At 57.4% G+C, this 14,041-nt stretch overlaps 1 protein-coding gene across 2 annotated transcripts in view; it reads left to right on the top strand.

Moving 5' to 3' along the window:
- Positions 1 to 30: 30 nt before the first annotated feature.
- Positions 31 to 14,041, top strand: part of LOC138674973 (protein mono-ADP-ribosyltransferase PARP12-like) — a 30,739-nt gene continuing 16,728 nt past the window's right edge. Inside the window, exon 1 of one of the 2 annotated variants that reach the window (XM_069762862.1) lies at positions 31 to 428. In XM_069762862.1, the coding sequence (XP_069618963.1) occupies positions 139 to 428 (290 nt within the window). In that variant the 5' untranslated portion in view covers positions 31 to 138. The remainder of the gene's footprint in view (positions 429 to 14,041) is intronic. The other variant, XM_069762863.1, reaches the window with a different exon arrangement.

Here is a 14,041-nt window from a genome sequence, read left to right as displayed (position 1 = left end):
TGTTCTAAGAGATGGGTCCTTCAATTTCAGTTTCATTTATTCATCTGAGCTAAGAAAGTTCCTCCTTTTCAAGAAATAGTAGAAGTAATTACCGGCACAGACAGTTCATATTCTCCATTCAATGAGAGAGGCCACATAATGACCCATGGGGCCATGTCGGATGCGTCAGTCATTGCTTCCATGACCAAGTTACTTTGCTTACATGGGGGTCGGCTCAACAGGATTCTGCTGCCCATATTCTTGGAATGTTCCAGTGAACAAATTGAGCAAATACTAAAGAATGAACCCCAGAAGTTTCCAGTGGTTGGAGATCTTGTTCTGGCCCGAAGCCCAGTGAGGATTTGTCCAAAATATCTGAAGAGTGCATGGGAGGAGAAGTGCGACAAGCTGCACCTTTGTAAAGAATATCTGCAGGGAAAGTGCTGGAGGTGGGTGACCGGGGAGTAATGTACAGGACGGGAGGTGGTGATCGGGGAGTAATGTACAGGACGGGAGGTGGTGACCGGGGAGTAATGTACAGGACAGGAGGTGGTGACCGGGGAGTAATGTACAGGACAGGAAGTGGTGACCGGGGAGTAATGTACAGGACAGGAGGTGGTGACCGGGGAGTAATGTACAGGACAGGAGGTGGTGACCGGGGAGTAATGTACAGGGCAGGAGGTGGTGACCGGGGAATAATGTACAGGACAGGAGGTGGTGACCGGGGAATAATGTACAGGACGGGAGGTGGTGACCGGGGAGTAATGTACAGGACGAGAGGTGGTGACCGGGGAGTAATGTACAGGACGAGAGGTGGTGACCGGGGAGTAATGTACAGGACAGGAGGTGGTGACCGGGGAGTAATGTACAGGACAGGTGGTGGTGACCGGGGAGTAATTTACAGGACAGGAGGTGGTGACCGGGGAGTAATGTACAGGACAGGATGTGGTGACCGGGGAGTAATGTACAGGACAGGAGGTGGTGACCGGGGAGTAATGTACAGGGCAGTAGGTGGTGACCGGGGAATAATGTACAGGACAGGAGGTGGTGACCGGGGAGTAATGTACAGGACAGGAGATGGTGACCGGGGAGTAATGTACAGGACAGGAGGTGGTGACCGGGGAGTAATGTACAGGACAGGTGGTGGTGACCGGGGAGTAATTTACAGGACAGGAGGTGGTGACCGGGGAGTAATGTACAGGACAGGATGTGGTGACCGGGGAGTAATGTACAGGACAGGAGGTGGTGACCGGGGAGTAATGTACAGGGCAGTAGGTGGTGACCGGGGAATAATGTACAGGACAGGAGGTGGTGACCGGGGAATAATGTACAGGACAGGAGGTGGTGACCGGAGAATAATGTACAGGACGGGAGGTGGTGACCGGGGAGTAATGTACAGGACAGGAGGTGGTGACCGGGGAGTAATGTACGGGACAGGAGGTGGGTGACCGGGGAGTAATGTACAGGACAGGAGGTGGTGACCGGGGAGTAATGTACAGGACAGGAGGTGGTGACCGGGGAATAATGTACAGGACAGGAGGTGGTGACCAGGGAATAATGTACAGGACAGGAGGTGGTGACCGGGGAGTAATGTACAGGACAGGAGGTGGTGACCGGGGAATAATGTACAGGACAGGAGGTGGTGACCGGGGAATAATGTACAGGACAGGAGGTGGTGACCGGGGAGTAATGTGCAGGACGGGAGGTGGTGACCGGGGAGTAATGTACAGGACGGGAGGTGGTGACCGGAGAGTAATGTACAGGACAGGAGGTGGTGACCGGGGAGTAATGTACAGGACAGGAGGTGGTGACCGGGGAGTAATGTACAGGACAGGAGGTGGTGACCGGGGAGTAATGTACAGGACGGGAGGTGGTGACCGGGGAGTAATGTACAGGAGGGGAGGTGGTGACCGGGGAGTAATGTACAGGACGGGAGGTGGTGACCGAGGAGTAATGTACAGGACAGGAGGTGGTGACCGGGGAGTAATGTACAGGACAGGAGGTGGTGACCGGGGAGTAATGTACAGGACGGGAGGTGGTGACCGGGGAGTAATGTACAGGACAGGAGGTGGTGACCGGAGAGTAATGTACAGGACAGGAGGTGGTGACCGGGGAGTAATGTACAGGACAGGAGGTGGTGACCGGGGAGTAATGTACAGGACAGGAGGTGGTGACCGGGGAGTAATGTACAGGACAGGTGGTGGTGACCGGGGAGTAATGTACAGGACAGGAGGTGGTGACCGGGGAGTAATGTACAGGACGGGAGGTGGTGACCGGGGAGTAATGTACAGGACGGGAGGTGGTGACCGGGGAGTAATGTACAGGACGGGAGGTGGTGACCGGGGAGTAATGTACAGGACAGGAGGTGGTGACCGGGGAGTAATGTACAGGACAGGAGGTGGTGACCGGGGAATAATGTACAGGACAGGTGGTGGTGACCGGGGAGTAATGTACAGGACGGGAGGTGGTGACCGGGGAGTAATGTACAGGACGGGAGGTGGGTGACCAGGGAGTAATGTACAGGACAGGAGGTGGTGACCGGGGAGTAATGTACAGGACAGGAGATGGTGACCGGGGAATAATGTACAGGACAGGTGGTGGTGACCGGGGAGTAATGTACAGGACGGGAGGTGGTGACCGGGGAGTAATGTACAGGACAGGAGATGGTGACCGGGGAGTAATGTACAGGACGGGAGGTGGTGACCGGGGAATAATGTACAGGACAGGTGGTGGTGACCGGGGAGTAATGTACAGGACGGGAGGTGGTGACCGGGGAGTAATGTACAGGACGGGAGGTGGTGACCGGGGAGTAATGTACAGGACAGGAGGTGGTGACCGGGGAGTAATGTACAGGACAGGAGATGGTGACCGGGGAGTAATGTACAGGGCAGGAGGTGGTGACCGGGGAGTAATGTACAGGACAGGAGATGGTGACCGGGGAGTAATGTACAGGGCAGGAGGTGGTGACCGGGGAGTAATGTACAGGACAGCAGGTGGTGACCGGGGAGTAATGTACAGGACGGGAGGTGGTGACCGGGGAGTAATGTACAGGACAGGAGGTGGTGACCGGGGAGTAATGTACAGGGCAGGAGGTGGTGACCGGGGAATAATGTACATGACAGGAGGTGGTGACCGGGGAATAATGTACAGGACAGGAGGTGGTGACCGGGGAGTAATGTGCAGGACGGGAGGTGGTGACCGGGGAGTAATGTACAGGACGGGAGGTGGTGACCGGAGAGTAATGTACAGGACAGGAGGTGGTGACCGGGGAGTAATGTACAGGACAGGAGGTGGTGACCGGGGAGTAATGTACAGGACAGGAGGTGGTGACCGGGGAGTAATGTACAGGACGGGAGGTGGTGACCGGGGAGTAATGTACAGGACGGGAGGTGGTGACCGGGGAGTAATGTACAGGACGGGAGGTGGTGACCGAGGAGTAATGTACAGGACAGGAGGTGGTGACCGGGGAGTAATGTACAGGACAGGAGGTGGTGACCGGGGAGTAATGTACAGGACGGGAGGTGGTGACCGGGGAGTAATGTACAGGACAGGAGGTGGTGACCGGAGAGTAATGTACAGGACAGGAGGTGGTGACCGGGGAGTAATGTACAGGACAGGAGGTGGTGACCGGGGAGTAATGTACAGGACAGGAGGTGGTGACCGGGGAGTAATGTACAGGACAGGTGGTGGTGACCGGGGAGTAATGTACAGGACAGGAGGTGGTGACCGGGGAGTAATGTACAGGACGGGAGGTGGTGACCGGGGAGTAATGTACAGGACGGGAGGTGGTGACCGGGGAGTAATGTACAGGACGGGAGGTGGTGACCGGGGAGTAATGTACAGGACAGGAGGTGGTGACCGGGGAGTAATGTACAGGACAGGAGGTGGTGACCGGGGAATAATGTACAGGACAGGTGGTGGTGACCGGGGAGTAATGTACAGGACGGGAGGTGGTGACCGGGGAGTAATGTACAGGACGGGAGGTGGGTGACCAGGGAGTAATGTACAGGACAGGAGGTGGTGACCGGGGAGTAATGTACAGGACAGGAGGTGGTGACCGGGGAGTAATGTACAGGACAGGAGGTGGTGACCGGGGAGTAATGTACAGGACAGGAGGTGGTGACCGGGGAGTAATGTACAGGACGGGAGGTGGTGACCGGGGAGTAATGTACAGGACGGGAGGTGGGTGACCGGAGAGTAATGTACAGGACAGGAGGTGGTGACCGGGGAGTAATGTACAGGACAGGAGGTGGTGACCGGGGAGTAATGTACAGGACAGGAGGTGGTGACCGGGGAGTAATGTACAGGACAGGAGGTGGTGACCGGGGAGTAATGTACAGGACAGGAGGTAGTGACCGGGGAGTAATGTACAGGACGGGAGGTGGTGACCGGGGAGTAATGTACAGGGCAGGAGGTGGTGACCGGGGAATAATGTACAGGACAGGAGGTGGTGACCGGGGAGTAATGTACAGGACGGGAGGTGGTGACCGGGGAGTAATGTACAGGATGGGAGGTGGTGACCGGGGAGTAATGTACAGGACAGGAGATGGGTGACCGGGGAGTAATGTACAGGACAGGAGGTGGTGACCGGGGAGTAATGTACAGGACAGGAGGTGGTGACCGGGGAGTAATGTACAGGACAGGAGGTGGTGAATGGGGAGTAATGTACAGGACAGGAGGTGGTGACCGGGGAGTAATGTACAGGACAGGAGGTGGTGACCGGGGAGTAATGTACAGGACGGGAGGTGGTGACCGGGGAGTAATGTACAGGACAGGAGATGGTGACCGGGGAGTAATGTACAGGACAGGAGGTGGTGACCGGGGAGTAATGTACAGGGCAGGAGGTGGTGACCGGGGAGTAATGTACAGGACAGGAGGTGGTGACCGGGGAGTAATGTACAGGACAGGAGGTGGTGACCGGGGAGTAATGTACAGGGCAGGAGGTGGTGACCGGGGAGTAATGTACAGGACAGGAGGTGGTGACCGGGGAATAATGTACAGGACGGGAGGTGGTGACCGGGGAGTAATGTACAGGACGGGAGGTGGTGACCGGGGAGTAATGTACAGGACAGGAGGTGGTGACCGGGGAGTAATGTACAGGACAGGAGGTGGTGACCGGGGAATAATGTACAGGACGGGAGGTGGTGACCGGGGAGTAATGTACAGGACGGGAGGTGGTGACCGGGGAGTAATGTACAGGACGGGAGGTGGTGACCGGGGAGTAATGTACAGGACAGGAGGTGGTGACCGGGGAGTAATGTACAGGACAGGAGGTGGTGACCGGGGAGTAATGTACAGGACGGGAGGTGGTGACCGGGGAATAATGTACAGGACGGGAGGTGGTGACCGGGGAGTAATGTACAGGACGGGAGGTGGTGACCGGGGAGTAATGTACAGGACAGGAGGTGGTGACCGGGGAGTAATGTACAGGACAGGAGGTGGTGGCCGGGGAGTAATGTACAGGGCAGGAGGTGGTGACCGGGGAGTAATGTACAGGACAGGAGATGGTGACCGGGGAGTAATGTACAGGACAGGTGGTGGTGACCGGGGAGTAATGTACAGGACAGGAGGTGGTGACCGGGGAGTAATGTACAGGACAGGAGGTGGTGACCGGGGAGTAATGTACAGGACAGGAGGTGGTGACCGGGGAATAATGTACAGGACGGGAGGTGGTGACCGGGGAGTAATGTACAGGACGGGAGGTGGTGACCGGGGAGTAATGTACAGGACAGGAGGTGGTGACCGGGGAGTAATGTACAGGACAGGAGGTGGTGACCGGGGAATAATGTACAGGACGGGAGGTGGTGACCGGGGAGTAATGTACAGGACGGGAGGTGGTGACCGGGGAGTAATGTACAGGACGGGAGGTGGTGACCGGGGAGTAATGTACAGGACAGGAGGTGGTGACCGGGGAGTAATGTACAGGACAGGAGGTGGTGACCGGGGAGTAATGTACAGGACAGGAGGTGGTGACCGGGGAATAATGTACAGGACGGGAGGTGGTGACCGGGGAGTAATGTACAGGACGGGAGGTGGGTGACCAGGGAGTAATGTACAGGACAGGAGGTGGTGGCCGGGGAGTAATGTACAGGACAGGAGGTGGTGACCGGGGAGTAATGTACAGGACAGGAGGTGGTGGCCGGGGAGTAATGTACAGGACGGGAGGTGGGTGACCAGGGAGTAATGTACAGGACAGGAGGTGGTGGCCGGGGAGTAATGTACAGGACAGGAGGTGGTGACCAGGGAGTAATGTACAGGACAGGAGGTGGTGACCGGGGAGTAATGTACAGGACGGGAGGTGGGTGACCAGGGAGTAATGTACAGGACAGGAGGTGGTGGCCGGGGAGTAATGTACAGGACAGGAGGTGGTGACCGGGGAGTAATGTACAGGACAGGAGGTGGTGGCCGGAGAGTAATGTACAGGACAGGAGGTGGTGACCGGGGAGTAATGTACAGGACAGGAGGTGGTGACCAGGGAGTAATGTACAGGACAGGAGGTGGTGACCGGGGAGTAATGTACAGGACAGGAGGTGGTGACCGGGGAATAATGTACAGGACGGGAGGTGGTGACCGGGGAGTAATGTACAGGACGGGAGGTGGGTGACCAGGGAGTAATGTACAGGACTGGAGGTGGGTGACCAGGGAGTAATGTACAGGACAGGAGGTGGTGACCGGGGAATAATGTACAGGACAGGAGGTGGTGACCGGGGAGTAATGTACAGGACAGGAGGTGGTGACCAGGGAGTAATGTACAGGACAGGAGGTGGTGACCGGGGAATAATGTACAGGACAGGAGGTGGTGACCGGGGAGTAATGTACAGGACAGGAGGTGGTGACCGGGGAATAATGTACAGGACAGGAGGTGGTGACCGGGGAGTAATGTACAGGACAGGAGGTGGTGACCGGGGAGTAATGTACAGGACAGGAGGTGGTGACCAGGGAGTAATGTACAGGACAGGAGGTGGTGACCAGGGAGTAATGTACAGGGCAGGAGGTGGTGACCGGGGAGTAATGTACAGGACGGGAGGTGGTGACCGGGGAATAATGTACAGGGCAGGAGGTGTTGACCGGGGAGTAATGTACAGGACAGGAGGTGGTGACCGGGGAGTAATGTACAGGACAGGAGGTGGTGACCGGGGAGTAATGTACAGGACAGGAGGTGGGTGACCAGGGAGTAATGTACAGGACAGGAGGTGGTGACCGGGGAGTAATGTACAGGACAGGAGGTGGTGACCGGGGAGTAATGTACAGGACAGGAGGTGGTGACAGGGGAGTAATGTACAGGACGGGAGGTGGTGACCGGGGAGTAATGTACAGGACGGGAGGTGGGTGACCAGGGAGTAATGTACAGGACAGGAGGTGGTGACCGGGGAGTAATGTACAGGACGGGAGGTGGTGACCGGGGAGTAATGTACAGGACAGGAGGTGGTGACCGGGGAGTAATGTACAGGGCAGGAGGTGGTGACCGGGGAATAATGTACAGGACGGGAGGTGGTGACCGGGGAGTAATGTACAGGACAGGAGGTGGTGACCGGGGAGTAATGTACAGGACGAGAGGTGGTGACCGGGGAGTAATGTACAGGACGGGAGGTGGGTGACCAGGGAGTAATGTACAGGACAGGAGGTGGTGACCGGGGAGTAATGTACAGGACGGGAGGTGGTGACCGGGGAGTAATGTACAGGACAGGAGGTGGTGACCGGGGAGTAATGTACAGGACGAGAGGTGGTGACCGGGGAGTAATGTACAGGACGGGAGGTGGGTGACCAGGGAGTAATGTACAGGACAAGAGGTGGTGACCGGGGAGTAATGTACAGGACAGGAGGTGGTGACCGGGGAGTAATGTACAGGACAGGAGGTGGTGACCGGGGAGTAATGTACAGGACAGGAGGTGGTGACCGGGGAGTAATGTACAGGACGGGAGGTGGGTGACCGGAGAGTAATGTACAGGACAGGAGGTGGTGACCGGGGAGTAATGTACAGGACAGGAGGTGGTGACCGGGGAGTAATGTACAGGACAGGAGGTGGTGACCGGGGAGTAATGTACAGGACAGGAGGTGGTGACCGGGGAGTAATGTACAGGACAGGAGGTAGTGACCGGGGAGTAATGTACAGGACGGGAGGTGGTGACCGGGGAGTAATGTACAGGGCCGGAGGTGGTGACCGGGGAATAATGTACAGGACAGGAGGTGGTGACCGGGGAGTAATGTACAGGACGGGAGGTGGTGACCGGGGAGTAATGTACAGGATGGGAGGTGGTGACCGGGGAGTAATGTACAGGACAGGAGATGGGTGACCGGGGAGTAATGTACAGGACAGGAGGTGGTGACCAGGGAGTAATGTACAGGACAGGAGGTGGTGACCGGGGAGTAATGTACAGGACAGGAGGTGGTGAATGGGGAGTAATGTACAGGACAGGAGGTGGTGACCGGGGAGTAATGTACAGGACAGGAGGTGGTGACCGGGGAGTAATGTACAGGACGGGAGGTGGTGACCGGGGAGTAATGTACAGGACAGGAGATGGTGACCGGGGAGTAATGTACAGGACAGGAGGTGGTGACCGGGGAGTAATGTACAGGGCAGGAGGTGGTGACCGGGGAGTAATGTACAGGACAGGAGGTGGTGACCGGGGAGTAATGTACAGGACAGGAGGTGGTGACCGGGGAGTAATGTACAGGGCAGGAGGTGGTGACCGGGGAATAATGTACAGGACGGGAGGTGGTGACCGGGGAGTAATGTACAGGACGGGAGGTGGTGACCGGGGAGTAATGTACAGGACAGGAGGTGGTGACCGGGGAGTAATGTACAGGACAGGAGGTGGTGACCGGGGAATAATGTACAGGACGGGAGGTGGTGACCGGGGAGTAATGTACAGGACGGGAGGTGGTGACCGGGGAGTAATGTACAGGACGGGAGGTGGTGACCGGGGAGTAATGTACAGGACAGGAGGTGGTGACCGGGGAGTAATGTACAGGACAGGAGGTGGTGACCGGGGAGTAATGTACAGGACGGGAGGTGGTGACCGGGGAATAATGTACAGGACGGGAGGTGGTGACCGGGGAGTAATGTACAGGACGGGAGGTGGTGACCGGGGAGTAATGTACAGGACAGGAGGTGGTGACCGGGGAGTAATGTACAGGACAGGAGGTGGTGACCGGGGAGTAATGTACAGGACAGGAGGTGGTGGCCGGGGAGTAATGTACAGGGCAGGAGGTGGTGACCGGGGAGTAATGTACAGGACAGGAGATGGTGACCGGGGAGTAATGTACAGGACAGGTGGTGGTGACCGGGGAGTAATGTACAGGACAGGAGGTGGTGACCGGGGAGTAATGTACAGGACAGGAGGTGGTGACCGGGGAGTAATGTACAGGACAGGAGGTGGTGACCGGGGAATAATGTACAGGACGGGAGGTGGTGACCGGGGAATAATGTACAGGACGGGAGGTGGTGACCGGGGAGTAATGTACAGGACAGGAGGTGGTGACCGGGGAGTAATGTACAGGACAGGAGGTGGTGACCGGGGAATAATGTACAGGACGGGAGGTGGTGACCGGGGAGTAATGTACAGGACGGGAGGTGGTGACCGGGGAGTAATGTACAGGACGGGAGGTGGTGACCGGGGAGTAATGTACAGGACAGGAGGTGGTGACCGGGGAGTAATGTACAGGACAGGAGGTGGTGACCGGGGAGTAATGTACAGGACAGGAGGTGGTGACCGGGGAGTAATGTACAGGACAGGAGGTGGTGACCGGGGAATAATGTACAGGACGGGAGGTGGTGACCGGGGAGTAATGTACAGGACGGGAGGTGGGTGACCAGGGAGTAATGTACAGGACAGGAGGTGGTGGCCGGGGAGTAATGTACAGGACAGGAGGTGGTGACCGGGGAGTAATGTACAGGACAGGAGGTGGTGGCCGGGGAGTAATGTACAGGACGGGAGGTGGGTGACCTGGGAGTAATGTACAGGACAGGAGGTGGTGGCCGGGGAGTAATGTACAGGACAGGAGGTGGTGACCAGGGAGTAATGTACAGGACAGGAGGTGGTGACCGGGGAGTAATGTACAGGACGGGAGGTGGGTGACCAGGGAGTAATGTACAGGACAGGAGGTGGTGGCCGGGGAGTAATGTACAGGACAGGAGGTGGTGACCGGGGAGTAATGTACAGGACAGGAGGTGGTGGCCGGAGAGTAATGTACAGGACAGGAGGTGGTGACCGGGGAGTAATGTACAGGACAGGAGGTGGTGACCAGGGAGTAATGTACAGGACAGGAGGTGGTGACCGGGGAGTAATGTACAGGACAGGAGGTGGTGACCGGGGAATAATGTACAGGACGGGAGGTGGTGACCGGGGAGTAATGTACAGGACGGGAGGTGGGTGACCAGGGAGTAATGTACAGGACTGGAGGTGGGTGACCAGGGAGTAATGTACAGGACAGGAGGTGGTGACCGGGGAATAATGTACAGGACAGGAGGTGGTGACCGGGGAGTAATGTACAGGACAGGAGGTGGTGACCAGGGAGTAATGTACAGGACAGGAGGTGGTGACCGGGGAATAATGTACAGGACAGGAGGTGGTGACCGGGGAGTAATGTACAGGACAGGAGGTGGTGACCGGGGAATAATGTACAGGACAGGAGGTGGTGACCGGGGAGTAATGTACAGGACAGGAGGTGGTGACCGGGGAGTAATGTACAGGACAGGAGGTGGTGACCAGGGAGTAATGTACAGGACAGGAGGTGGTGACCAGGGAGTAATGTACAGGGCAGGAGGTGGTGACCGGGGAGTAATGTACAGGACGGGAGGTGGTGACCGGGGAATAATGTACAGGGCAGGAGGTGTTGACCGGGGAGTAATGTACAGGACAGGAGGTGGTGACCGGGGAGTAATGTACAGGACAGGAGGTGGTGACCGGGGAGTAATGTACAGGACAGGAGGTGGGTGACCAGGGAGTAATGTACAGGACAGGAGGTGGTGACCGGGGAGTAATGTACAGGACAGGAGGTGGTGACCGGGGAGTAATGTACAGGACAGGAGGTGGTGACAGGGGAGTAATGTACAGGACGGGAGGTGGTGACCGGGGAGTAATGTACAGGGCTGGAGGTGGTGATCGGGGAGTAATGTACAGGACAGGAGGTGGTGACCAGGGAGTAATGTACAGGACAGGAGGTGGTGACCGGGGAGTAATGTACAGGGCAGGAGGTGGTGACCGGGGAATAATGTACAGGACGGGAGGTGGTGACCGGGGAGTAATGTACAGGACAGGAGGTGGTGACCGGGGAGTAATGTACAGGACGAGAGGTGGTGACCGGGGAGTAATGTACAGGACGGGAGGTGGGTGACCAGGGAGTAATGTACAGGACAGGAGGTGGTGACCGGGGAGTAATGTACAGGACGGGAGGTGGTGACCGGGGAGTAATGTACAGGACGGGAGGTGGGTGACCGGGGAGTAATGTACAGGACGGGAGGTGGTGACCGGGGAGTAATGTACAGGACGGGAGGTGGTGACCGGGGAGTAATGTACAGGACGGGAGGTGGGTGACCGGGGAGTAATGTACAGGACAGGAGGTGGTGGCCTGGGAGTAATGTACAGGACAGGAGGTGGTGACCGGGGAGTAATGTACAGGACAGGAGGTGGTGGCCGGGGAGTAATGTACAGGACAGGAGGTGGTGACCGGGAAGTAATGTACAGGACAGGAGGTGGTGACCAGGGAGTAATGTACAGGACAGGAGGTGGTGACCGGGGAGTAATGTACAGGACGGGAGGTGGGTGACCGGGGAGTAATGTACAGGACAGGAGGTGGTGGCCGGGGAGTAATGTACAGGACAGGAGGTGGTGACCGGGGAGTAATGTACAGGACAGGAGGTGGTGACCGGGGAGTAATGTACAGGACAGGAGGTGGTGACCGGGGAGTAATGTACAGGACAGGAGGTGGTGACCAGGGAGTAATGTACAGGACAGGAGGTGGTGACCGGGGAGTAATGTACAGGACAGGAGGTGGTGACCGGGGAGTAATGTACAGGACGGGAGGTGGTGACCGGGGAGTAATGTACAGGACGGGAGGTGGGTGACCAGGGAGTAATGTACAGGACGGGAGGTGGGTGACCAGGGAGTAATGTACAGGACAGGAGGTGGGTGACCGGGGAATAATGTACAGGACAGGAGGTGGTGACCGGGGAGTAATGAACAGGACAGGAGGTGGTGACCAGGGAGTAATGTACAGGACAGGAGGTGGTGACCGGGGAATAATGTACAGGACAGGAGGTGGTGACCGGGGAGTAATGTACAGGACAGGAGGTGGTGACCGGGGAATAATGTACAGGACAGGAGGTGGTGACCGGGGAGTAATGTACAGGACAGGAGGTGGTGACCGGGGAGTAATGTACAGGACAGGAGGTGGTGACCAGGGAGTAATGTACAGGACAGGAGGTGGTGACCGGGGAATAATGTACAGGACAGGAGGTGGTGACCGGGGAGTAATGTACAGGACGGGAGGTGGTGACCGGGGAGTAATGTACAGGACAGGAGGTGGTGACCGGGGAGTAATGTACAGGGCAGGAGGTGGTGACCGGGGAGTAATGTACAGGACGGGAGGTGGTGACCGGGGAATAATGTACAGGGCAGGAGGTGGTGACCGGGGAGTAATGTACAGGACAGGAGGTGGTGACCGGGGAGTAATGTACAGGACAGGAGGTGGTGACCGGGGAGTAATGTACAGGACAGGAGGTGGGTGACCAGGGAGTAATGTACAGGACAGGAGGTGGTGACCGGGGAGTAATGTACAGGACAGGAGGTGGTGACCGGGGAGTAATGTACAGGACAGGAGGTGGTGACAGGGGAGTAATGTACAGGACGGGAGGTGGTGACCGGGGAGTAATGTACAGGGCTGGAGGTGGTGACCGGGGAGTAATGTACAGGACAGGAGGTTGTGACCAGGGAGTAATGTACAGGACAGGAGGTGGTGACCGGGGAGTAATGTACAGGACAGGAGGTGGTGACCGGGGAATAATGTACAGGACGGGAGGTGGTGACCGGGGAGTAATGTACAGGACAGGAGGTGGTGACCGGGGAATAATGTACAGGACAGGAGGTGGTGACCGGGGAGTAATGTACAGGACAGGAGGTGGTGACCGGGGAGTAATGTACAGGACAGGAGGTGGTGACCGGGGAGTAATGTACAGGACAGGAGGTGGTGACCGGAGAGTAATGTACAGGACAGGAGGTGGTGACCGGGGAGTAATGTACAGGACAGGAGGTGGTGACCGGAGAGTAATGTACAGGACAGGAGGTGGTGACCGGGGAGTAATGTACAGGACAGGAGGTGGTGACCGGGGAGTAATGTACAGGACAGGAGGTGGTGACCGGGGAGTAATGTACAGGACAGGAGGTGGTGACCGGGGAGTAATGTACAGGGCAGGAGGTGATGACCGGGGAGTAATGTACAGGGCAGTTGGTGGTGACCGGGGAGTAATGTACAGGACAGGAGGTGGAGACCGGGGAGTAATGTACAGGACAGGAGGTGGTGACCGGGGAGTAATGTACAGGACAGGAGGTGGTGACCGGGAGTAATGTACAGGACAGGAGGTGGTGACCGGGGAGTAATGTACAGGACGGGAGGTGGTGACCGGGGAGTAATGTACAGGGCAGGAGGTGGTGACCGGGGAGTAATGTACAGAACAGGAGGTGGTGACCGGGGAGTAATGTACAGGACGGGAGGTGGTGACCGGAGAGTAATGTACAGGGCAGGAGGTGGTGACCGGGGAGTAATGTACAGGACAGGAGATGGTGACCGGGGAGTAATGTACAGGGCAGGAGGTGGTGACCGGGGAGTAATGTACAGGGCAGGAGGTGGTGACCGGGGAGTAATGTACAGGACAGGAGGTGGTGACCGGGGAGTAATGTACAGGACAGGAGGTGGTGACCGGGGAGTAATGTACAGGACCGGAGGTGGTGACCGGGGAGTAATGTACAGGACAGGAGGTGGTGACCGGGGAGTAATGTACAGGGCAGGAGGTGGTGACCGGGGAGTAATGTACAGGACAGGAGGTGGTGACCGGGGAGTAATG

The sequence above is a fragment of the Ranitomeya imitator genome, chromosome 4, assembly GCF_032444005.1.
Source record: "Ranitomeya imitator isolate aRanImi1 chromosome 4, aRanImi1.pri, whole genome shotgun sequence".
Taxonomy (NCBI): Eukaryota; Metazoa; Chordata; class Amphibia; order Anura; family Dendrobatidae; genus Ranitomeya; species Ranitomeya imitator.
This window is presented reverse-complemented; position numbering and strand designations above follow the sequence as displayed.